This window comes from Knufia obscura (genome assembly GCF_036327395.1).
Source record: "Knufia obscura strain CCFEE 5817 isolate CBS 148926 chromosome Unknown scaffold_5, whole genome shotgun sequence".
Taxonomy (NCBI): Eukaryota; Fungi; Ascomycota; class Eurotiomycetes; order Chaetothyriales; family Trichomeriaceae; genus Knufia; species Knufia obscura.
The window spans coordinates 1,559,509-1,584,223 of NW_027042691.1; the positions used below are offsets into that span (position 1 = coordinate 1,559,509).

At 51.5% G+C, this 24,715-nt stretch overlaps 11 protein-coding genes across 11 annotated transcripts; 6 read left to right on the forward strand and 5 right to left on the reverse strand.

Annotated features, from left to right (window-relative positions):
* Window positions 1–1,336: 1,336 nt before the first annotated feature.
* Window positions 1,337–2,332, reverse strand: PMZ80_005362 (uncharacterized protein; the record flags this gene model as incomplete). Its single annotated transcript, XM_064873782.1, has 1 exon — window positions 1,337–2,332. One exon carries the CDS (start codon window positions 2,330–2,332, stop codon window positions 1,337–1,339), a length of 996 nt encoding a protein of 331 aa, XP_064730886.1.
* A 2,356-nt stretch (window positions 2,333–4,688) lies between these two features.
* Window positions 4,689–6,423, forward strand: PMZ80_005363 (uncharacterized protein; the record flags this gene model as incomplete). Its single annotated transcript, XM_064873783.1, has 2 exons — window positions 4,689–5,616; window positions 5,672–6,423. The coding sequence occupies 2 exons, from the start codon at window positions 4,689–4,691 to the stop codon at window positions 6,421–6,423; spliced, it is 1,680 nt and encodes a 559-aa protein (XP_064730887.1).
* Window positions 6,424–7,363: 940 nt separating this feature from the next.
* On the forward strand, window positions 7,364–8,401 carry PMZ80_005364 (uncharacterized protein; the record flags this gene model as incomplete). Its single annotated transcript, XM_064873784.1, has 1 exon — window positions 7,364–8,401. One exon carries the CDS (start codon window positions 7,364–7,366, stop codon window positions 8,399–8,401), a length of 1,038 nt encoding a protein of 345 aa, XP_064730888.1.
* Window positions 8,402–8,545: 144 nt separating this feature from the next.
* PMZ80_005365 (uncharacterized protein) lies at window positions 8,546–9,453 on the forward strand (the record flags this gene model as incomplete). The annotated part of the gene is made up of 2 exons (XM_064873785.1): window positions 8,546–8,723; window positions 8,777–9,453. The coding sequence occupies 2 exons, from the start codon at window positions 8,546–8,548 to the stop codon at window positions 9,451–9,453; spliced, it is 855 nt and encodes a 284-aa protein (XP_064730889.1).
* A 914-nt stretch (window positions 9,454–10,367) lies between these two features.
* Window positions 10,368–10,829, forward strand: PMZ80_005366 (uncharacterized protein; the record flags this gene model as incomplete). The annotated part of the gene is made up of 1 exon (XM_064873786.1): window positions 10,368–10,829. The coding sequence occupies one exon, from the start codon at window positions 10,368–10,370 to the stop codon at window positions 10,827–10,829; it is 462 nt and encodes a 153-aa protein (XP_064730890.1).
* A 323-nt stretch (window positions 10,830–11,152) lies between these two features.
* On the reverse strand, window positions 11,153–12,418 carry TSR3 (ribosome biogenesis protein tsr3; the record flags this gene model as incomplete). Its single annotated transcript, XM_064873787.1, has 1 exon — window positions 11,153–12,418. The coding sequence occupies one exon, from the start codon at window positions 12,416–12,418 to the stop codon at window positions 11,153–11,155; it is 1,266 nt and encodes a 421-aa protein (XP_064730891.1).
* A 409-nt stretch (window positions 12,419–12,827) lies between these two features.
* PMZ80_005368 (uncharacterized protein) lies at window positions 12,828–13,357 on the forward strand (the record flags this gene model as incomplete). Its single annotated transcript, XM_064873788.1, has 2 exons — window positions 12,828–12,878; window positions 13,034–13,357. The coding sequence occupies 2 exons, from the start codon at window positions 12,828–12,830 to the stop codon at window positions 13,355–13,357; spliced, it is 375 nt and encodes a 124-aa protein (XP_064730892.1).
* Window positions 13,358–13,683: 326 nt separating this feature from the next.
* PMZ80_005369 (uncharacterized protein) lies at window positions 13,684–14,830 on the reverse strand (the record flags this gene model as incomplete). The annotated part of the gene is made up of 2 exons (XM_064873789.1): window positions 13,684–14,724; window positions 14,774–14,830. 2 exons carry the CDS (start codon window positions 14,828–14,830, stop codon window positions 13,684–13,686), a joined length of 1,098 nt encoding a protein of 365 aa, XP_064730893.1.
* Window positions 14,831–15,613: 783 nt separating this feature from the next.
* Window positions 15,614–18,508, forward strand: PMZ80_005370 (uncharacterized protein; the record flags this gene model as incomplete). The annotated part of the gene is made up of 2 exons (XM_064873790.1): window positions 15,614–17,874; window positions 17,926–18,508. The coding sequence occupies 2 exons, from the start codon at window positions 15,614–15,616 to the stop codon at window positions 18,506–18,508; spliced, it is 2,844 nt and encodes a 947-aa protein (XP_064730894.1).
* Window positions 18,509–18,921: 413 nt separating this feature from the next.
* On the reverse strand, window positions 18,922–19,760 carry RPS20 (40S ribosomal protein S20; the record flags this gene model as incomplete). Its single annotated transcript, XM_064873791.1, has 3 exons — window positions 18,922–19,089; window positions 19,464–19,604; window positions 19,716–19,760. The coding sequence occupies 3 exons, from the start codon at window positions 19,758–19,760 to the stop codon at window positions 18,922–18,924; spliced, it is 354 nt and encodes a 117-aa protein (XP_064730895.1).
* Window positions 19,761–20,577: 817 nt separating this feature from the next.
* MSN5 (karyopherin) lies at window positions 20,578–24,354 on the reverse strand (the record flags this gene model as incomplete). Its single annotated transcript, XM_064873792.1, has 1 exon — window positions 20,578–24,354. One exon carries the CDS (start codon window positions 24,352–24,354, stop codon window positions 20,578–20,580), a length of 3,777 nt encoding a protein of 1,258 aa, XP_064730896.1.
* Between the last annotated feature and the right edge of the window lie 361 nt (window positions 24,355–24,715).

Below are 24,715 nucleotides of genomic sequence, written 5' to 3' on the forward strand. Positions count from 1 at the left end.
TGTTTGTCTCACCTCGAACCCATCCCGCTTGACGTGCGTCTGAGAATCTGTCAGTATCTGGCAAGTTGCGCGTTGTATGCGAGTCTATATCTGGTGAGTCAGACAGTCATCAGCCGGTGTTGTGCAAGTATGTCCTTCCTTCACAGATGCCACCAGCAATGGTATTTGGTAATTGACCGGACCATACTGTAAGCAGATCACGGGAGTTAAGTAAGTGCCAGTTAGGGGGAATCAACGCCACACTGAATATCTCAGAACCCAAAGGAAGGAACAACGGTTACGAGGACGCTGGCATGCTTCGCCGAGATGCACGTCACTTTTGGAGAGGGAATAAAGTGCCATGTTTTGGGAGGTCGAGAATGAAGGCTCTCGGATTAGGTAGGAACGAGGATGCCTGTTCGAGCTATGACATGAATCAAATTCGAGACGGGTAACTGGGGAGTACGGATTGAGGTAATTGAAAGCGACCGTTCTCGCCATGTTGAATTGGTTAATTAGAATCACGTCAAACATCCTTTTGAGGTTGCACCGATGCCGTTTGTGTCTGGTTCAGGCTTCGTGCTCTGGGCTTCGTAGCACGTATTTGCACCATCTCCTGTTACTTGTCACCTCGTTGAACCTCTTGCCAGGTGGCCTGACCTGCTCTCTGTGCGTCAACTGGCAGCCTTCAGATATTTCGGCCGCGGGTGATTCTCTTGAATCGACGTTGGTATGCCTCTTCCTCATGAGACGGATCGTTTACACACGCAAGTCGAAACAAGGGATTCAGTGAGGCTTCCACCTGCGATCCTTTCTGCCTTCAGCTAATTCTCGCTGGACTGCTGCTCGACCGTGTCTTTTTCTTTACTTCCAGCTATAGGCGCCCATGTTTGTTCCTTGCTGGCTGAATCTCAGGCTAATGACCCGGACGCCAAAGGTAGACTGTTTAAATGCGTGAAATGGGCGTGCTTTGGTAGCACTGGTCGGCGGCACATAGTGTGCCAGTAGCTGAGGCTGGATGAAACAAGCGTTGGCAGTATGGTGGTAGAGCTGTGGCGAAGCGCATCTTATGTGTATAACGACGCGCGGGGGGAACAGTAGCAGCTTAGACATATACTAGACGTCTCCAAATTGCAGGTTATGATTCTGCCTGAAGAGCACTTAGCAGTGCAATGGACTGCATGGCTTGATGACTCGTTCGTGCTTAACCTTATGAGGGCTCTTCCGGAATGGTATCCTTCATACTCGTAGCACTGCTCTTCCTGGACAAACTCGAGAACAAGCTGCTTCTGGATGTACTCTGTCCGCTAGTTGAATTAGACTTACTCGGTTTAGTCTGATCTCGAGAGTCGGATAGTCAAGCGGCAGTGTTCAACCTCTCAGCTAGACTCGCAGCTAACTGCTCCGGATTTATTGGCCCGTGGTTTCCTGTCACATGCGAACCCAAAGGCGTCATACCAGGTGGAGTTTTCCTCGTCCATCTTCCGGTCTTCTCGTCTTTGTGATATCCTCCAGCGTAGGAGTTGCGTCTACTTCCGAACGCAGGTCGTGCACCGGTCAGTCTGTTCGGCGAGGGGTCTCTTGACGCCATGGGACTTGCCCATGGAGATGCTTGTCTTGACCGCATTTCTGGAATATCAGCCATATCGTGCTCTTTTGACTCGTTCCACTCCCGCCTCCGAGCCTCAAATTGGTCAACTTCGTCGTCTGGGTCGTCATGTGATTCGATGCGTGATAGCATTGGTATGTCGAGCCCGGCATGAACGGCGGGCTTGCCGGAATGGGGGTATCTCATTTCCTGCTCTGCGGCCAGGCTGTGTCTTGACTTGTTATCGGTCTGTATACCCGCTGTCTTCACTTGGGGCTTCTTGTGTTTCTGCTGGAACTCGCGGTAGTTTGGGTCGGTCATCATCTTTGTCCTGACCGCAGCGGCATGTTTACTACCTAGTACTATGCGCTCCTTCTCGTTCTTCTTCCTCATTTCTTCTAGCGGATCCTTTTCCTTGTGTCTCGTGAATAGGCTCTTGAAGCCCGAGTTCTTCTTGTGGGAGGCCGTGCTTTGCGCGGATGCTTGCGAGGCATTACTGCTCTTTCTATTACGGAGCTCGTTGAAATCTCCCGTGTTCAGGTCCGGTTCCGAATGGTGTCTTTGCTGTGACTGTCGTGGTGGTTCTGACTGTGTTGATTTGATGGAGGAAGAGCTGTTGTTTCTCGAGAGCGTTGGTGGTGTTTTGGGAGGAGTCGTGACTGGAGACTTGTCGTAGTTCCTTATGAAATTTCGTGTGTTGGCAGCGGACCATGATCTTCTTGGTGCCTTTGGTCTCTCTGATGCTGCTGTCGTTGAATCTGCCATCTTGAAAAGCACAGCCAGGGAGCAAGGATGCGACGAACTGCCCTGAAGTAAGGTTCAATACAAGATGTGAAGGTAACAGAACGGATGTGAGTTGACAAGGACAATTCGGATGATGAAGACGAAAAGGTATTGCGCAAGTATGAGGTCAATTTGGGGATTTGGCAAGCAGATATGTGCTTTTGAATCTGCTATGGACAGGGAATGGAGTATCAACTTTTCTTGAGCGGACAGTACTCGGTGACACTTCGAAGTAGTAGTACCTCAGAGCATGTGTCGAGGTGAGCACAGCTCGTGGTACTCACACACCGTTGTCCGAACGAAGGTCACTTAAGGCTGTCGAGGTAGTTTTGGCAGAGTCAACCATGTAAAGCAGAAATCCACAAGGATACCAAACCCCTCGAATAGTTCTGTACGCAGTTATCAGGCGCCGATCCAGTGAATTCAAGCTCTTTCAACGTTGCACAGCACTATGATAAGAGAGTGTTAATGGAAGCTTAAGCAGGAGCAAGTCGATTCCGCAGGTGGCAGAAGGATTGGATGAGGTCATTTATGGCTCCATCCTTTCCCGCCCGGTGGGGTTGTTGGGATGATCAAAATTCAAACTTTCCAAACGAGAAGGAACTTTCTTCCTGCTTCAAGTTGGTGTGAGTTGAGGCTCCTGTCCACGTCAAGGGCTGACACATCCGTGCTTGTTCAATACGTACTTTTGAGCAGACAGGCTAGGGAAAATGCTACCACACGACAATTCACTGACTTCAAGGCAAGTGAATGCAAGGTTCTTCATTGCGTATATATTTGCTATGCTACGGGTTCCTATCTCGAAATTTAAACTGTTGGTGAAGCTCGATGGAGCTCAATGGACCACGTTTTCTTTTTGAAAGCACGCCATGCCTGTTCCTGTTCTCAAGCTCATCAAACATGTGCTTATCTTTCATGATTTAGGCCGCACAAGAGTAAGAAGGGCCGAAGAGGGACGGACAAAGTTTCCTCAGCGTAACGTCCTAGGCTCCTCCTAACAACAAGAATATCGACATGGCTGGCGAAGCCCGCGCAGGCCCATGTGTTGAGGGCTGGTGTGCTTTCGAGACACAGAATCAAGGTATCATGGTTTCGTGTGATCGAGGTTGATACATCCCACATCCTAGATACTGGGTTGCTCCCGAGATCTATGAGGGCTGGTCATCTTTGTGCGTGCCAGCCCGCTATATGTCGATGCTACAATGTGCCTAGACATTCAGCAAAGCAAAGGTCAAATCTCATATCTGTTTCCATGGCGCAACTCTCCGAAGTGGAGCGGAGTCTTTTGTAGTACGTTTCCTCCTGCCCCCTCGTGGGATATTCTTGGCAGATATGAATGTGCTAGTTCTACCATTGCATTTTGCGGCTTCGCTCGCAGAGCGCCTTCCCACCTCTTCGGCCATTGATGTTTCTGGGTCGTCCCTTCGGTGCACAATGAATGTTCTCGTGCCGAGCAAGCAAGGTGTCTCAAGCGCAGATTCAGGGAGCCTGCCAGCCCTAGGACGACTACTTTGAAAGTGTCCAAGACGAGGTTCAAGGGAACGCGACGGCGCGTCTTGGTGTAGCTTCCTGATCCTTTTCGAGTTGATCGCAAGGGGGCAGTCTTCGGCTCCGTTCACTGCTGCGAGAGTCAACTTTCGAAGAATTGGCGGCGTGAGCGAGGGCCGGGCATTCATTAGTACGAGCTGAACATGAGTGAATGTAATATCTCGCTTTTATGCGCATGCGGCAGCAACAGGGGACACGGACGCCGAATAGATCAAGGCCAGTATTGTGGTATTTTCCTTGCATAACAATGGCGATCAAGCATGAACGCGTCGTTCCAGTTGACGCGTCCGTTTAGGAATAGCTTCTCAGAAGCAAGCCAAACTCCTTTTGCGCGAATTCAGAACATTGACTCTTCGATGCTCTGTGTTCAGGGACAGTGTAAACCGTTGCTCTCAGCATCGACTTGGACCATCATGATCTCGCCGATGACCGATAACCGACTGGGACGCCTCATCGACGACCTCTGTTGTTCACAGTTGTGTCCATGAAAAATACCTTGAGTGCTTCAGAAAGCAGGGCGGTCTGACCATCTTGGTCAAGGATCAGCATGCCAGCTTCACTTTGAAGAGTCGGGAGTCCAGTCGTCACCTGATGTCGTTTAGCGAGCTCTGGCACGTGTTTCCAACGATCGGTGCTGGGGCTTGTTCTTTCCCCGCAAATCCGACAGGTCGAGCATGAGCCAGATATGCACAATTCGAGGTAAGCGTCTGACTACAGCTTGAGCGCTCGTGTGAATCCAAGCACTCCAGTTAGCTAGCACTGCCACTCCCACCGTCTGACAGTCGATACAATGTTTCACCAGCAAGCTCTACGACGACTGTCAAGGTCGGCTGCAGATGAGACGTCTCTGGAGACGTTTCGAAATCCCATACTTCCTGGGTTCAATCCTGACCCCTCGATCATACGCGTCAAAAAGGACTACTTTCTGACAACATCGTCCTTCGAATACACGCCAGGAGCTCCAATCTACCACAGCACTGATCTAATTCAATGGACACTGATCGGCCATGCGTTGACCCGGAAGTCACAGCTGGACATCAAGGCGCCTGAACCAGGCGGCGGAGTCTGGGCTTGCACGCTGCGATACCATGACGGGTGGTTTTACCTGACAACCTGCGTGTGGGATCGGTACCGTCCACAAGACAGCTATGAGCGAGCTTGGCCTCAGGGATTTTATGTTAAGACCAAAGATATCTGGAATTCTGATTCATGGTCGGACCCAGTGTATTTCGATCAGCCAGGATTCGATCAAGACCTCTTTTGGGACGATGATGGAAAGGTATATCTCTCGACCACGCATCGGAAAGTGGACAGGGATCCTGATTCGAAGCTCAAAGACCAAGGCGTGCATATCTGTACCATTGGCCTTGAGACTGGCGATTCCGCCTCTCAGTCCACATTAGTTCGTGAATCGAGAGTCGGTGATGGTGTAGCAGAAGGTTCGCACATATTCAAGAAAGGCAAATACTATTATCTGTTCACCGCCGAAGGTGGTACCGAGAGCGGCCACAGTGAATTCTGTTTCAGAAGTGAGAAGTCGCCTCTTGGACCATGGGAAGCGTGTCCTCACAACCCGCTTGTGCACAATAACACAAATGATGAAGTGCAGAATACTGGGCACTGCGACTTTGTTGAGGACGTCGAAGGTCATTGGTGGGCTGTTTGTCTGGCCGTGCGGCCTTTGAAGACAGAAACTGGGTGGACCCCATCTGTATTCGGTGAGTCGTACGATTCGTTTTCGTGGCCGGAAATTTGCTAACGTGGCATGCTCAGGTCGCGAGAGCTTCTTAGTGCCTGTTTCGTGGTCAGATGACGAGTGGCCGGAGCTAAATCATGGTAGGCCAATTGCTTTGCAGACTGTTGCACCCGCACGTGGCATTTACATGTATGACCAACCGACCAAGTGGAGTGAAACGTTCAACAGCCCCAAGTTGCAGCTTGGCTGGTATCGTAAGAACACAGCCGTCAAGCCAGACTCAGATTGCACTTTGACAGCACGCCCTGGATATCTGCGCCTGTATGGCGGGCCTTTCCGGCTCAATAAGCCAAACAGTCCCACTGCTCTGTTTCGCAAACAGCTGCACAGGCAGGGCGTTTGGAGAGCGAAATTATCGTTTGAACCAGGTTCGACCAACTGCGAAGCTGGGACGGCTGTGTATATGGACTATTTTACGTGGTCGAGCATCGGTGTGAGGCGTGCAAGTTCTGGTGTCCGCCAAGTTGTCCTGACTCTTGCCGAAGGCGAAGTTGTGTCTGCTGATCTGAAGACTGATGACGCGGAGATTGTTCTCGCCATTGAATGCCAGGAATCGATGTATAGATTCGGTTTCGAGGAGGCGGTGAAAACTGACAAGAACTCTACTGAAGGCGGATTCCAATGGCTAGGTGAGACTAGCACAGAGACCATGACCAGATATCCGCCTGTCGGTCTTCCATTCACTGGCATGATGTTTTGCCTGTACTCCTTTGGGGAGATGCAGCGGAGTCCCACACCCGCCGATTTTGCTTTTGCCGAGTTCATGTAGACAGTCTAGTGGAGGTCGCTCCCGAAGTGGTTCCGAACAAACACCAAGGAGTTCCATCATCTGAGTGCTCTGAGGACTACAATACAGTGTGTAGAGTAGCCATCAAACGACTACTGAATCGTTCCTAGCTCGATTTGGGAACATGCCACATCCTATTTTGCCGTTGCCCGTCCTCGGGGACAGCCCAGCGATAACCGGAGGAATGCCGTCCGTCACGTTGGTAGCTGGGCGCAGACTGGGAAGTCGGGTTCGGCAATTTCAATGTGATGCGAGATGCGTTAGTCAATGTTCTGTCAATTCGCTCTTGCCTCACAGTGGGATACGGCTCTTGTCGAATATTCCAGCCCACACTCTGTAGTATCGCTCAAACTCCATACCGTTATTTTAGTCCGTTTCAAGATTCTTACGGTGCGACTGCGGCCGACGACGTGCGACCTGTGCATCGAAGCAGACGGCTACACAATGCTTCGAGCACTTATGAGAAAGTGATGCTGAGGTAGCAATGAAGGTAGTTATCACCAATGTATTGCTGCCCGAGATGATGCTCCAGTCCGTCATTTGTTTTCAAACGCTGGAACTGGCTCAGTCAAGATTACAATCACCAAAAGTTCCAATATCACTGATGCAACAACTTTCTCACATACTAGCTGAGCAGGGGCAGATTATGCTGTATCGAGCTAAGCTCTTTTAAGTGTAGGGCTAGCGTCAGGCTTGTGACCATTGGTTGCCAAGAGGCTTCTGTGATCAATTCCTCTGGAGGTCACGACCGTGACTTACTACTGAGACCCTCGCCGGGCCGCGCTATCGTAACCATGTGCCCCCTGGTGAAGCTGCGGCTAAGAGCTGAGATGTGCGGTCAAGGCAGATCATATCAGCGAGTGAAACCTTCATCATCTCGGTGATGCGACACCAGTTCTACGCGATAAAAGAGTGAGCCGATATGCATCCTCAAGCTCCTCGACGCACCGACGATGCGTTGCAGCAGGTACAACGAGACACTCCTGCTAAAGCGTCCGCCGACATTGTGTGTTCGCCATTCGTCCATACTTCGTTCTGGGACGAACAAACCATAGTCAGCGAAGTATTTTCCGAGCAGAAAAAGATGTCCAAGGTTCCGCTGCCCAAACATGAAAAGAAGGAACTTCTGCAATGCGAGGCCTGCGGCAAAGGCTTCATCAACCAGGCAGAGCTCTCCAATCACATGGAGGTCATGCATCATGCTGGTCCAGACGAGGAACGCGGAATGGCGGGGTCTCAGCAATTTGCGAGCGACTTGTCGTACGGGGTGGAACCAGAAGAGCCGCGGAACGATCATGGCGAAGCCACCATTAAACCTCGAAGGCACGTTGCAGACGATCAAACGATAAAGGCAGTGCCAATGCCGGTTACTGTGGCTTCACTGAATGCCCTTAACTCGTCGCCAGATACAGAACTCGAACATTGCATGGACGAGCTGTCGATCTCACAAGCATGCGAGACCTCTCCTAGCGAAGTGAGCTTTGCGGACACTACATATACCGTGGACGATGTCGATAGCCAAACGATCAGCGATGTTGCAGAGCAGGGTTCGCCCGTGATTCGAGAGTCTATTCGCATCCTCCTTTGCCTGTTCATGAAGCTCTTCCTTGACTTCTCCCAAGAGTGTGATGCTGGTGTACGGCAACACACTCCTTACCATGGCGGTAACAGTCGACACGGATCAGCTGCTCAATCGTCGGACAGCCTGGTTTCAGGATCGGTACCATCGTCACAAGTATCTGGGGTCAAAAGACTCAGAGAAGGTGATGATAACGACGACGGCAATGAGCGCAAGAACAATAAAGCAAGAAAGAGGTCAGGTCAGGGCAGCCCAGAGAACTGTCGGCCACTGGCGTGCCCGTTCAACAAATTCGACAGCAAGACCTTCGGAGTGGATGGCGATCCGGTATATCACGTGTGTAGCACATACAGCGATGTGAAGACAGCGTATCTGAAGTAAGTCAAGTCCGAAGTTGGGTCTCAATTTCATACTGACGTGGTGTCGAGACAGCACCTGTGTCGCACACATTGCATGTCTCGATATTCGTGCGGGCGCTGTGGCCTAGATTGCAAAAATCCGGCAGATCTGAGGAAGCACCAACGTATGGATCCTCCCTGTGCCGTTCAAGAGCTCGACCAGCAGAAGATCATGCCTGAAATACAAGACGAACTCGGTCTCCAGACCCGCAATCCGCAAAAGATAACACGAGAGTCCTACTGGTTTCGAGTCTATGACATGATATTTGGCAAGCAAACCCGGGAGGCCAGAGAAATCCACCCATGTATGACCTTCCAAAGCCCACCTGCATGTTGCATGCTGATAGTCATCGTCTAGATTATGATGGGCCATTGGCCGAGCATCTCCGAAGTTTTACACGCTTCAGTGAACTCAGGCTACCAGGTGTCGTCCAACAAGCACATCAAAATCTGGGAAATACTGTGGATCGACACCAAAACTACGACATGCAATTTGGACGGCAGATCTTACAGGAAGCTAGTCGAGCGTTCATGGCTGAAATGAGCAGACTTCCGCCCCCAAATCTGCGGGAATCTCAACTACAGAGCCTTGCAAGTAGTACAAGGGCTGGGCAAGACCCAGAGTCCATAGTCGTCAAGGAAGAACCACGACGTATGGAGCGTCGCCTGTCTTCGTACGAGCCTGCCGGAAGCCAGTCATGGCCCGTCGATTCGACCCACAGTTCTCAACCTATATTTCCAGCTACCTTCCAGCAACATATACCAACCCGACCCATGGACCCCTCTAGCAGGTCTGGGGCGCCGATTCCAATTTCAGGACCTCCTTCCTTTGGGTACCAACAGCAGGTAGAAGCCTCCACATACTACAACTACATGCCTTCGGACTTCGAGCAAGTGCCATTTCTTGCAAGTGCAGAATTTGGAGCAACGATTGAGGACCCAGATATGTATGGGCCAGGTAGTCTTACTCAGAACGATCTTGAAGGATTCACATTCGTGGACAACCCGCCTCCCAACCCAGAGGCATACCCTTGAAGATTGCTGCAAAGCCTACAACTAGCTCGCTTATGTACGCGCATGATTGGGCCTACTAATACGTTTGCGCCACTCAGCCTGGCAAGGCGGCAGAACATGGTTGTGACCTGGGGTTCTGCCTCCTTTCCTGGCTTGGCTGGAGCATCATTCACGACGACACGAATCATTACAGCGGTTGTAAGGACGGTGCATCTAATACTCTCTGCTCATCGATTCTCTGGATGGACATGCCTCTAGGCAAAGAGCGCCACCGTGGGTCTCGGCTCCTGTTGCTTACCTCGCGATGCCGATCAACAATGGCAAAGTCATTACACAGGCTACTCCTTCGAGACACAATAACAGAGCCACGAATCACGTGTGCGGCAAGTGTGCGAAGCCACACCTTCACAGCGAGTTCACAGGCGTGAGCTGCAGTTCCACGAATGAGGAACGGATCCCACATTGCGATTGACTCCTTACGGCGTCATTGCCCGATACCTTGTGGTGATCGGTTGGACCTGGCTCAAGGTCTGAGCTGTTCACAGGGCTGAACGGTCGAGGTTGACTGGTACTATACAGAAAGGGACTAGGCACTCGTGGACAGGATACGGCAGTGACCAGACTTGATGGGGCACGGGGAAAAGATATAAGGGCCACGCTTTCCCATACCGGGGCCGGTCATCTTCTCGCAACTCGCATATCTTATAGACAAGCATAAAATAAGCGCGATAAAACCACCCACTTCACAACCTCTCCAACTTCGCAGCAAGTACACCAGCTGGTACAGAGGCAAGTCACACTGACTGAGTAGCAGCAACTGAGGTACTCCTGAGAAGCTGATATCCAAATCGTTCATGCATCGAACACCAATATCTGAAGGTTCGCAACCTCATATTCGAGCACGCCATGATCATATCCTCGCCTGGCAAGAAGAAATGGCTTACAAAGAGGTCACTATCTACACAGACGCCAAAACCGGCGAAACAAAAGCAGACTGGACGAAGAAGCCGAGCTACTACCACCAAGCCAGCAAGTTCCTTCCTACCAATAAAACAGCCAAATCACAATATACCTCAACAGCGAGACAGATCTCTTCATCCATACAAGGGCGGCGAAGTCAGGAAGTGGAGGATGTGGAAGAAACGTCCATACGCAGAAATGCCGTACAAGCCATTGCAGAAACCCCACAGACGACACAACGCGGAGGTCCAAACCCTCCCACCACCACGTCTCAACACGTGGGTGGTGTCCCTATGATGAGGACAAGTGCGTCGATGGCCCGAGCAAGACACAAGTGTGAACAAGACGATCTAGTGGGCCTTGGGTCTCAATTTGACGTGGAGTATCCAGTTGAGTGGCTGCATTTCGAGGATTGGGTGTTTGTGGATAGGGAATGAGGTAGCACGTGATCTGTAGTAATGAGGGAGAGATGTGATTCGCGGATGTGTTGGGTAGACATACAGCGGAAGCGCGAGCTCTAGAGCAAATTTTGCAAGTGAGAAGGGTGGTCACAGTTGTGAATAGGACATGGGTGGGTCTTTGTATACGGAGCTAGGCAAAAGCAGGGGAGGACTTGTCTGGTCAAGGACAAGAGCAACGTGGTACTATAGCGGATCAGATGTACAGTAGCAATCAATGCAATGACATAGCATAACATGACGACCAATGCCATCATGACCTGAAACGTTAGGGACATAACTGAACTCACAACTGTGACCTACTACCACTTCTTCGGCGCATCAATACTCGCCCTCGTGAACCTCGCACTATTCGCCGCACCCGCCATCTTCTCCAGTTTCCTCGCTCGTTCCTTCGCGGCGATACCCGTGCGGTCAGTGACCGGCGTGGCATTAGCGATCGCATCAAAGTCATCGAAGTCGTCTTCGTCGTTATCTGCGCTGCCGGATTCGGCGTCTGAGTCTGCTGCCAAGAGTTGAGGCGCCGGTGGCTCAGAAACATCAGCGACGTTGCTTGAGCGTTGGACTGCCTCTGCGTGTTTCAGCGTCGGCGCTTTGTGGTCTGGATCTGTCTGATCTGAGTCCTTGTTGGGATTCTGAAAGGGTTTTGAAGCAAGAATCTTCCGCCTTATCTCCGCCATCTCTGCTTCCTCGTCTTCTTCGTCTGAGTCCGGTGGCATCTCAAGTGGCACACCTTGGTGTAAATTGCCGTTAGCGTCATAGACACCATCTTCGTCTTCGCTCTCTTTGTCCTCGTCTGCCTCGTCGTCCTCCTCAGAATCCGACAAATCGGACAAATCCGCTGGTAGTTCCCTCCGATTCACATTCCCACCAGCCCAAACATCCTCCTCGCCATCCTCATTCGTAGTCTTCCTACTATCAGCATACTCCTTCTCCAGCCTCTTCAGCCACTTCTCCTCCACCTTCTTCACGCCTTCCTCATCTTTACACGCTGCATACCGTCTAAACAACGACGCATTAATGCTCAAAAACGACTCCCCATACGGAAAATGCTGCAACACCGTCTCTGCCCAATCGTCCTTGCCACAGATCATGAAACATGCCGCCAATGCCTCAACACAATTCAGCCGCCACGGACGACCGTAGTTCACTGGATTCGCGGCGACCAGGTAAGGCAGTAACCGCTCGCATTTCCCGCCGATCTTCGACCAGGGAATTTCTTGGATGCGAACCCAGGAGCACTCCACTACCGCAGTACCGTATTGTTCTAGCAATGGCGTGTCAGCCGGGCTAAGAATCGTCTTGGCGTTCGGCGAGATGATCACGCCTTGGTGTTTCTGGCCCACTGGTAACTGGCGGAGGAGACCAAAGTGTTGCAGGCGTTTACCTGAGCAGCGTTTGCTGTCGCAGTGGTTGAAGTCCCAGCAGGCGGCTTTGAAGGGTGGGGCTTGGTAGGAGCCTGAGTCTGGGTCGTCGATTGAGGATTGGTTGTCGCGTTGGGTTCGGGGGGTGTGGCGGGGGTTGGTGCTGTACTTTTTGCCTTTGGGGTCTTTCTTGTGGCGGACCATGGTGGTGGCTGTTGAGGTTTGGTGGGCTGAATTCCCGCTATGCTAGAGTATTTGCAAAATCGGCGAGATGTCACGGCAGAAATATGGCTAACTCGAGTGTCGGAAGATTGGTGTGATTGAAGCTTGTAAAATACTTACAACGATATATCCCTCTGGTAGTCTATGTGATGCTCCTCCAGATCGCGGCGGTTGCCATCCGAAGAACTGGTGACGTCGACTCAGGCAACAAGGCAGTAATCGATAAGTACGGCCCGCTCCGATAGCCACGAGGCTGACTCGGAGATCGAGCTTCGCAGCCTTGGCTGCACCTCAGTTGACCACGACGACGACCGAAAGCTCGATTTTGTGGCCCACTGGCGACAGACAGTCCACCACTCCACTCCTTCACCACAGACGACATTTGCCTACCATGCCTCAGGATATGCCCCCCGTGGGCGGCTATGAAGCCGTCCAATATCGAGTACGATCCCCTCCTTCAATACGCTGGACACCTCATGAACGCGGGCGTAAGAGCGGTAGTCGATGCATGGCGGCGCGTCCGCGTTCTTGTTGCTGAACGGCGCTTTCCATGCCACCGCTAGTGACAAAAGGGTGTACTAACAACCATGTCCACAGAGGAATATCCCCACTCGAGGTCCGAAACCGGTCTTTTACATGCTCGGAATGGTCGCAGTGATGGCATGGGGCTGGCGCAAATTATTCGTCGGGAACAGGGAGAAGCATGAGCTCGCACGGGAGAAGATGTGGAGCAGGATACACATCATGCCGTTACTACAGGCTGAGGAAGACCGAGATCAGGTGCGGAGGATGTTCGCGGATAAGGCAAGAGAGAAGGAGTTGTTGGGCAGTGAGACCAGTGTTATGAACAGTGATAGGTACGTTTTGTCTCCCGGAGTGCGGTTGAAGGGCGAAGTGGGGGGCAGGATACGCGGGCTCTAGGAAGGACATATATGCTAACGTGGATGTGCTGCAGATTCGTGAGACCGACATTTACGTACTCACCTGGTTTGACGAAAGAGTGATCGCGGATTATCATGAAGCGGCGAAAAGCATCACCTGTCGAAAGCATGTTATTTGTGGCGTTGGAACGTTCTATCCGCCATTTCAGAACGCAACCAAAGCCTACTGTGAGCTTTGTACTCATGGTATGGCGGACCATCAGCCTAGCGTGAAATATCACGAGCAAAACCGGTATATACTGATAGAGTTCCAGCGCTTGCTGGGCATCAAGTACAAATTACAGTCTTGAAGTTATTTGGCGCCGCTTAGGGTGCTTTCACTCGATCATGAGCATCAACAGCCATGAAAATGGTTGATGCAATCAGCACCACTGGCAAGACCTGCCCAAAGCCCCAACTTCCTTGGTCCTTCAAAAGCTCTGCGTTCATAGCCCTCATTGCAATCAAATCAGCGGTGTTCCAACAAAAGAAAGCGATGTAGAACAATGTCTTGACCGCGGGAGTGCCTGGACCCAATGCCCAGAAGGACAACACTTGCCTTGAAACGAAGCTGAGGAAGACAATGCATGCGTACACCACCACCTTGAGCAAATTCATGACCAGGGTGAAACACGTGCCACCTGTCGGCGTCTGCTTCAAAACGTCGAGAGCGCGCCCGGCACATTCCCGACAGCGCATGATCTTCCAGCCTTCGAATCTTCTGTGAGCGACATCTATCTCATCGAAAGCGCCCGAGATTGAGTCGGAGAGAAGCTGAGCAGTCGCTGTCACTTCAGCGAAGCACAAGCCTGCTATCCAGAACCATGCAAAGCCGTACGGACTAACATCGTGTGTCCGATAGCATTTCCCACTCACAAATAGGTCCCATTCATGGGATTCCAGCCATATACTCTTGCTCAGGAATCCGACGGCCAGGCCGACTGTGACAAGGACGGCTACTTGTCGAACCTGCAGCCTCAACTTGGAATATTGGCCGCTCTTCACCGCCGCTCGAACGTCCTGCCTGGCGGACCAGAGAGAGCTGAAGGTAAGCCACCAGTAATCTCCAACCAAGACTTGGTGGTAGAAAGACATCCCTTGCCCCTCACGTTTCGCAAGCGCGGCAATCACGATCCCTGCACCGGTAATGCTCTGGAGATCGCACAACGGATCGAGCATGGCTTGAGCAAACTCGTGCCAATATCCTGGACGCTTCCCTTGCAGCTGAGCCGCCTTCAAAAAGAGTTCCCGATCCTCGCCACGCTTCCAGCATTGGTAACGGTCTCTTAAGCCCTCTGGAGATGTGAGAGTCTTCATTACCGCCAAGACAGTTGTGATGAACGCGAAGATGATAAATGAGGAAAAGACCTGACTTGGTTCAGTAGCTGTCCGATCGAAGACCAGTGCACGTGCTTACTCCATATCCACCGATGTCTGAATCTTCTGGGAAATCAGCGTTGCAGTACTCGTCCATGTTCCAGTAACCTTCTCTTATTAGCTTCCACAGTCAAGCTCGTTAACAATGCACACAGTAGATAGTCGCTAGCACTACACCTATACCATCGTCCCAATTTATCGAGGGACGGAGTTGTCTGAGCACAACTATCTACCTATATAGACAGATATTTCAGGTTGAACCATATTAGATTTGGGCTGACACATTTCACAACGCCTCAGTCTCGTCACGTTGTAGACCGCCTGCACTTGGTCAGGCGCACGCCACAAGCGAGACCTGCATTTGCACTACCAATCTTGTCCGCCGAGAACTGGCAGGTGGTTCCAAGCAACCTTGGCATATTTCAATAAGGCATTCTTCCAGGTGGCTGAGCAAGACGAAGATAAAGAGAGAGGGAAGAATCGAGGCATGCCATGAATGCCTCAGACATACATGCAGTAGTGCCTTTTGCAGTCACGTGTCAGCGCGTGCAAGGCTGAATTCATGCTCTGGCTCGGCTGGCGCCTTCCCTAACCGTGACCGTGACAAGGACCTGCTTTGTGCTTCATCCATGAATTTACAACTCACTTGACGCGTTTGCATCACTTCTTCTCTTCGCCGACACTCTCTGTAAATTACTAATGAATTAGCTTTCGAATTCTTCCTGTTGTATGTCTTACCACGAGCTTTCTTTGTAACACTATTTTCGAACTTGGCGCCAGGTACTGGTCTGGTCACAACTCTGGTCGAAACCTCATTACAAATCATTCTCCTGGCCTGTTTGACCAGAAATTTCCCTAGTTGTGCGTCTGATTGCCCAGCATGGTCGTCTGCAAATACTGGAGAAACGGTAACTGTAGGAACGGGAATAACTGTCGTTTCGAACATCCCAATGGACAGAACAGTGGTAATCAAACGGGCGGCAATCAGAACAACGGTAACCGGCAAGGTGGCTTTGGACGAGGCGGTGCTGGGTTTGGAAACATCAACAGGCCTGAGAGATGGGCGTTGAACGAGGACGATATCAGAGCTGATCTGACGGGCATGAGACCCAAATGGATATTGTCAGCTTACGGACCTGGCAAAGAGCCGCCAGCCTCTCTTTTTGTTGAGAATGAGTACAGTCCTGAGGAAGTCCGATGGAGATTCTACGAGCAGCAAGCGAAAGGCAATGCGAATGCGGCAGATCAAGAAGCAATAAAGGTCTGGAATGATGCCGATTCTGCGATGCGGACTGTGGCCGCAAATGTTAGAGATGTTCAACAATTCATGACGCAAAAAGAAAAGGAACACCCAAACCGATACGACTTCACCAACATCAAGTTCGACGGCAAGATATCTAGGGAAGAATATGCCAAGAACAGCCAGCTCAACCAGCTACCTGGCAGCTCTATCAATCCTTTTGGTGGCACAGCAAACCGAGCCACTGCTTCCACGAACCCCTTCTCGCGGCCAGCGTTTGGTCAAAGCGCTTCGCCCTTCGGTCAGCCCGCTCAACCCTCAAGTTTTGGTCAACCTTCTGAACCCACAAATTTTGGGCAACCTGCACAAACGTCCGCCTTTGGCCAGTCATCGCAGCCGTCCGCCTTCGGTAAGCCAGCTCCGGCAGCGGCCTTTGGACAAAGTGCGTTTGGTCAACCAGCACAGCCCTCGGCTTTTGGTCAACCAGCACAACCGTCAGCTTTTGGTCAGCCAGCGCAACCTTCGGCTTTCGGTCAACCTGCGCAGCCTTCTGCCTTTGGTCAGCCTGCACAACCTTCAGCTTTTGGCAAGCCGGCTTCCGGGCAAGGAGGCTTTGGCCAAGGTGGATTTGGTCAGACGGCGAGTCCATTCGGTCAACCGAAATCCACTTTTGGTCAAGGTCCTAATGGCGGTGGTAGCTCACCATTCGGTGCAAAATCTGCAGAGAGTGGAGGATCAGGCTTCGGTCAGGCCGCCAATCCCGGACAAAACAGTAGCCCCTTCGCGAAGCCAACAGCCACTTCAGGTTTTGGTACAGGCACAGGTGCTCCAGCTTTCGGTCAAACAGGTTTCGGTCAAACCGCAACACCTGCAAGCAACTCGTCTCCGTTTGGACAACAAACAGGATCGAGCAACACACAATCACCATTTGGCCAAGCAAATGGAGGCACCAACGCTTCTCCTTTTAGTGGTGCAGCTCAACCAGGGCCCAAACCTAATCCTTTTGGCTCGACTGGGTCACTTGGACCAAGTCCCTTCGGCAAACCTAGCGCCTTCGGTCAACAGCAGCAGCCTTCAGCTTTTGGACAGCCCTCGCAGCCTCAGCAGGGACAAGCTCCATCAACTTTCGGACCCAGCCCATTCGGTAGACCACCACAACAGCCAGGTTCTGGCCAAAGCCCCTTCGGCCAACCGTCGGAGCCGTCATCGCAGCCTCAATCGCAGCCAGGCCTTGGGCCAGGTCCGGGACAGCCAGGCTTCAGAGGATTTGGTCCTAGTCCTTTTGGCCAACCTGCAGCAGGAGCAAATATGCAGAATGCCACGCCTGCCAACGGTGCTACAGCTGGAGCACAACCATCGCCGTTTGGTACCCAGCCCAATGCGCCGCAGAACAACCCGAACCCACAAGCTCCATTTGGAAGTAATCCTCAGACGAGCACACCAGGTGCCGCACCACCAAGTACAGCGCCGCCGCCGACCCAGCCTGAGCAAGGTGCAGCACCACCTCCTTCAGCAAGGCCAACGAACCAGCCTAGCCAGCCGCTCCACTACAGTCAGACACTTCCAGCCGTCCCACCACAGACAGACGCTAGAGGTAGAGTAACAATGTACCGTGGCCTCCCAGTGACATACATTACAACGCTTCGACCAAGCGCAGATGGCACCGAAGTCATTGACTCGCAAAATCCGGTGTACAACCGACCTGACGGCAGGGGTCAGGAACGAATATGGTTTCCACTCGGCCTGAACAACCCGGATGTCACGAGGTTGGCCAATGCGATGTCAGACATCCAAGCTGACGAAGAGAAATACACAGATGAAGTCAGGGCTCAATTTGGGCGGTTGCTCGAGACGGGAAGATTCGATCAGGGTCACATTCCTCTTGTGCCACCTATGCGAGGGTGGGTTGACTACGACTTTTAGGGAGAGAATGAGTTGCCTGAGCGTATGAGGGTATACGCTGATGGGTACTGGCGTGTCCTTCCAGAATCTGCCAAGGGGAAAGCACCAAAGAAGCAAGGCGAGCCACAAGTGGACTTGTCGGCGCCTGAGCATGCAAATGAGAAATTGTCAGAACAGGCTCAAGCGCATGAATACGAGAAATGGTTCGTGTCTCGACCTTTCAAGCCCGTGAAAACTCCGGTCGACTTCAACAACGCTGCATCGGAGAGGTTGCGCGACATGCGGGTGACAAGATCTAGGAAATCGTACAAGAGCATACGGGATCAACCTCAGGAGCCAGATCCACAGATCGTGACTGCGTCGGCGGCGGAGACTACAGAGGCAGCCCAACCAGATGATGGGCATGAAACTGGTCTACAACCTAGTTCAGATGCACGCAACGCACATGAGGCCACCTGGGCGGAGATGGAAAAGGTCATAAGGCGAAAGGAGAGGAACAGGCGCAGAAATGAAAGGAAGAGGCTTCGGAAACTGGAGGAAGTGCAGCGTCGAAGCAAGGCACTGGCCGAGGCGTTCGAATTAGATAAGAGAGCGCGCGATGGAGGCGTTCATATCAAGCAGGAGACCGCTTGAGGAAGGTTATGTGGCATGACAAGGGGGACACTCGAGGCGTGTTTTTGGATCTGGGAGATTCCCGGGAACAGTATTGATACCCAGCAGCAATTAGCTGCGCAATTGTTAAAGTAGGACGGAAGCTACGGGCGTGCTCCTGGGTGTTATGATAGCAGAATCGATTCATTAATCGAGCCATGTGATACTACTCATCACTCGTATTTGATCTTTCAGCGTCAGAGTCATGAACTCAATCACGCTCTGCCATGCCTCATCTTGTCCTATCTGCTCATCTCGCATGATCGCATGCCATGCCATGCAATGTCACGACCACCAAGCGCAGCGCAACCTCCCAGCCTCGCTCTGTCAGCTCACGAGTATGCTGCCAGCCACCACTCACTCTTTGCGCTTCATGCCATTCCGCATCAGACCACTTATGCAGCAATCGTAACCTCAACCTCCACACCAGCCTCAATATTGATAATGATCTGCTTGACGACTTCGGTGGGGGCATTGAGATCGATGAGTCGCTTGTGGATTCGCATCTCGTACATGTCCCATGTCTTTGAGCCTTCGCCGCAGGGGGTTTTGCGGGTTGTGACCTGAGGGTATTGTGTTAGTATGGCTGGTGAGAGGAATTGCGTGGGGATGTGGGTGTGCGGGCTTTGAAGGAGGAGGAGGAGGAGTGGGCTGGGATGTGGATGGGCAGAGGCTGGAGGGCGTGGCGGAGAGGCAGGCGCAGGTGCCTTTGCAGATGTAGCACCCAGCGCACCTGTCCTGTCCTGTCCGTCCTGTGTAACTCGGAACGCAAGCTCTTGGCCTGATGTTACTCGTGACTCTTGTGCTCTCCCACTTTGCAGTTTCTGCTTCTCTCTCCGCCCTCGCTCTTTTTCTCTTCTCCCGCCCCCGCACACCCACACCCCCCAACTCCTCCCTCCCAGCGATGTCCATGGATTGTGCTTATGGTCAAACATACCTTCAAAACCTTAGTAGGCAACCTAACAGGCCCCTTAACCCTCAACTGCTTGCTCTTGGCTCTCTCAAGCAACTCGCTGCAGACCTTCTCGAGGGATGCGACTTTTCGGCTTGTGAGGGTGATTCGGATTTTGTGGATTTTCTAAGCGTCCGGGGTTAGTACTATTCTCGAGACCCGTCGCTGCGCTGAACGGCGTGCGACAGCTGAAAGAGCAGAGATGTGGCGGGTAGATGAGGTGAATGGTGTACATACCGGTCCCTCACCGAAATCCTTCTCTGGCTTTTGGAAAGAAGACATTTTGGTTAATTTGGGTGCGGTTGCGATTGAAGTGTGTAGATGAAATGTGGTTGTGAATGTACGAGTGTAGTCGCCAATCAAGACCTGAACGCCGTTCGGTAATGTGATGAGAGGCTGAAGATCAGAAAAGTCGAGTTCATGGTCGCGGTTCACAAATTCGCTGCATCGCATCGCACAAAGATGGTGCCAAGGCTGCCAAGAGTTTGCGGCTAGTGAGGGAAGGCAACTTTTGCCGGGTCGGTTCAGAGGGGGATATGCCTACTGGCTATCAAGCATACGACGAGCGGTCAGGCTAGGTCAATAGCAAGCAGTATATCGTCCGCATGACCTTGTTGCTACGAATTAATAGTGGCAACTACCCTCGAGTCCTTTGCTACCTTTGTCTCTGCAGGCTATGCTCATCTATTGATCAACCTATCCACCAATTAGGGTGAACACTTATAACGTCAAACAGTGGCTTCACAGTAGTATCTTCTGCCACTCCTGCTCAACCAATAAATTCCGCAAAGCCATGTCCATATCAATAAACCTTTCAAACTGCCGATAACCTCCAGAAGCTGCGTCTGCAGATTGTAGGACCTAAGACAATTCACTTATGCAAATTGCCCTTCCTTCGCAACAGCTCCTCCTGCTGAATTTCGTGTTTCATCAGGGCGTCCATGAACGTGGTTTTTTGTGCTTGACGAGAGTCTTGCCTAGTGATCGCAACAAGTCGTGCGTATGCTTCTGGAATTTCAGCATAACACTCAAATTGCGCGACGTCCGCTTCTTCGTCTTCGTCTTCGCAATCGCTGTTCGAGCTATCCGCCTCTGGTCGCTAGCCAAACATATCTGCAACACCCCCAAGATCAGGTCCCTCATCACCGTTACGATGACTACCCTCTTCCATGCCTTGCATTCCCAATGCATCTCGCTGTTTGTATTTCTCAAGCAGTCCAGATCGCTCTTGCTTATTGTCGTACTTTCCTAGTTCACTGACCCGCACACCTCGAACATTCTCCAACAAGTTAAGTATGATAGCTCGCATTGTGCGCTGTTTACCTGCCAGAGTGAGCTGAGCAAGCTGCATGCCAGCGTCATCAATCTTGGTAGCATTCAATCCTGGTATACTGAGCAAGACACTCCTTGGTGTTTCGGTCCAAGCAGGTCGATCATGGGCTGACTGTGTCTCTGTCGCCGCGACATGTGCTGGCAGTCCGAAGCTAAGCCAGATCAGAGCTATAAGGATCGCCAGCGCCTGGTGATAATCTGCAAAATACCCATCGTTCAGGCTGTTGATGGATGCTTTGAGCATTTCTGTGGAGATGAACTCTCGCACTGCTGCTGCATCTTGACCTTGAAGATGTGCTTCTGATGAGAAGGCGGGGACGAACTTCTGCAAGGCATGAACCATCGTAGTGCAGGTCTTCGTGTCTCTGAAGCCAATACTGTGTGTGCAAAACATGAGTAGTGGCTCGAGAATGGTTCGATTACCTAAGACGAAATTTCGGAAGCTATCGTTGCCTGATTTGTTGACGATTTTCTTTGAGGTCGATAACTTGTGTTCCCGGCTAATGTCAAACCATGAGGTGACCATGTTGACCGCTCTGCCGGTCATCTGCCGTAGGACAGATTCATCTCGCATTTCGTCGCTCAGGTCGCCATTTGCCTGCTGCTGAATTTCGCCACCTCCACGTGCATTGACTTTCTCCCATTCTCGGGTGCAAACATTGTCAATTTGTGTCGTTAGCTCTGCTAGCACTGGCGTTAAGAAATGCTGTCTGTTCGCTGGCGGACATTCTTCGATTAACCTCGGGAGCATGGAGAGCAGCAACCCAAAGTGGTGTGGGCTAAGGTTCTGCGATGAAGCCAAAAGGGCACTAGATACCATCTGCGGCAGTTCTGATAAACCGTAGAAGTGTGTACCCAATCGTCCTAACGTATGGACAATGCTGTAACAATTCTCGAGATTGAGTCTGATGCGTCCTCTGATAGACGAGGCGAACCCCTCAAGCGTGGTCTTGGTTGACTTGACCTTGTTGTGGAATTCCTGCATCGAGCCGCCAGAGATTCCAGACTGCCAATACCGATCTCTGAGTATGCGGCGCACGATGATATACTGATCTGGGGATAGATTCGGCCATGATGAGACATCATGTAACTGGTGATTGTAACTGATGAGTCTGAGCACGCTGTGTATCAGTGGTTGTAACAGTGGCAGCCAAATCTCGCAGATCACGTTGTGGAGGCTAGACTCGGAAGTGACCTTGTCGGTCGACATGCTGAGGAGCACTCTGGTCTCTCTCAATGGCAATCTCAAAGCTCCCTCATTCATTGTTTGCTGGATCTGTTGTGCCTCAGGAGCGAGGGCTATTTCCGTCCAGTCTGCATATCTGCTGGCTCCAATCTTCATCATGAACGGACCAACCTGGTCGAATGCCTGCGATCTGACAAAGGATTCAAAGCTAGACAGTACACCTTCCTGCTGCTGCCACTGGTCAAGCAAAGGAGATACAAAGCTTCTCAGCCGGTCCAACCTCACGTTCTCGTCTATGCCCTTGGCATGTTCGACCAGGAGCATCAGAATTGCTTTCAGATCGATCTGAAACTTTGAATCAAGATTGCTACTCATGATTTGTCCCAGCTTGTTCTCGAGTTGGTCGTAGAAGGTGATAAAATACGTGGCATGCTCTGAGCATAACCTGCGCAACTCTGCAATGGCATACTGATGCAGCTCGGTATACGAATCAGCAAGTGCCGAGTTGTTCGTGTGTGGTGTGTTCAGTGCGGAAATGATATGCTGCAAAACTACGAAGGCGAACTCGGTGTCGTGCTTCAGCAATTTGCTCGAGGCCTCAACAGCTGTTTTGATTTGCCTGAGTGTCGTACCTGGATCGCGGAACTTGTATTGCGAAAGCATCTGCGTCGACCACTCTTTTCCTCGGTGAAGGAGCTCTTCGCGCTGAGCAGCGCTGCTTTCCTCCTTACTAGCGGCATCGTGCGCCGAAGTAAACTTATGAACACCTTTCAGTGCGCCATCCACAACAGAGAATAGTGCGTCTGCACGAAGCATGGTCATCGACAGTCTCTGGTAGTTACCATGGTCCTCTGCCTGATCAGATGCATAGACTTCCCCTAAACCTGTGTCGACAGCTGAGAAAATAAAGCCCAGGGCGTCTTGAAGGTAGGTATTGCTGATGCTCTCCACGATTGCAAAGCAAAGTCGCCTGTAATTGATGTAGAAGCCTTGTCGCTCGGGATGCAGCTCGATCTCTTCATTCACAAATTGAACAGCCGCCTCTTCGGTATCAGCAGGAAGCATGTCGTAAGCGATTATCCGCTGCATGGCTACCTGCAAGCTCGGCTGTATGCAAGCTTGTACCGATGCTGATTTGCGCCATGTATGACCAGCATCTAGCAGCTTGTGCCATGCATGGATCGCCGCTATTGACACAATAAGGCTGTCATGCCGAGCGACAGCCACAAGCAGATTCAGGTACGGTACCAAATCAGTGTCATTAGGCGGATCTGCACTCGCCAGCCATGAGGCTAGGTGGAATAGGAGTTCAGAAAGCTTCTTGGAGATGCCATATTTCGGATCAAGCGTATCATCAGGGCCAACGACAGACCATGTGTATACCTGCTCTAGTACCCCGACGCTAGAGGGATGGCAAAGTGGGTGTACGAGCGCTTGGACTTCCACTGGCTCTAGGGTCTTCCGGCTGTAGAAAGCTAAAAGAGTATCAACAGCTGCCAGTATCACCTCGGTATCCGCTTGAGTCAAGGCATCACAGACCACAGTCATAGTATTGGCGGAGACGATTGCAGGTGTCATAATCCAGGTGAAAAGTGACCTGAGCGTGCCCAAGGCTGCAGCGCAGAGTCTACGTGACTCTTTGTCACTGGTGCCCCGCTGAAGCCGCTCTGCAAGGAACACTGTGATTCGGGCGGTCCAGCCCTCCTCCCCTTTTCGCATCTGGTATGTTGTATCACCAATCTTGAGGCCACCAGCATAATTTGCATGAGAGGTGAAAATCTCCACAACTGCATTGTTGAGGTCCCTATCCCGTAGAATGGCAGTTGCATCTTCTCTCACAAATACATCATCTGATAAATTTTCGAGTACAGTAAGCACAAATTCTTTGCCTGCATCTGATTGGGACCACAACTGTTGTAATGCTTCATCGAGGTCAAACCAGTCTAGTGCCCATGACCGCTTCGAGAGCTCAACCCAGAGAGCCGCTATCTTGTTTCGTATGAATGGCTCAGGAGTATTGTCCAGGGTCAGGCTAAGCCGCAGGACGAGCTGTCGAAGGTCTGCACTTCCTTGCTCATTGAGAGCAAACGATTGTCGTTTGATGACATGCTCGAGGAGCGAAAGACCATAATATCGGACAAGAGGCTGTTGCGATGTATTGTTGGCTAGTGCAAAGCCGGCTTCGGAGATGCCATCATGACTTTTCAGGTCTTCGAGGTATGCCGTAGCTTCGCGCCGATGATCATTCTTCGATGATGGATTGTGTACCACTTCCAATGCTTGGATCACTGTCGAAATGTCCAAGGCTACAGCTGAAGACGAATTCGTGTGCCCGTCGATGCCATTGGTTTGTGCCATCCCATTGAAGAACACTTCTAGAATATGGTTGGATGTCAGATCATGTAGAAGTCTGACAGACCGCCATCAGCTCAGCAGTGACAGTGTTTGCTCTATATAGCAAAGAAACGACTCGTGCAAATGAACGAGATATAGGTGAGCTTTGGGCAAGCTTTCGTTGTTTGCCTCGCAGGCACGTGTTAGCCAGAACAGGCAGCAAGAAGGAACGTGGAGCAGCAAGTGCAAACGCAGTCGTACGCAGTTTCCCAAAATGATTTTGATGCAATTCTATTGATGTCTCAAATGATTCAGATGAGCTATGAGCACAGGTGAGTATATATGTCCTCGACCGACAAAGTGAATGGCGCTTGGCATCGGCAGT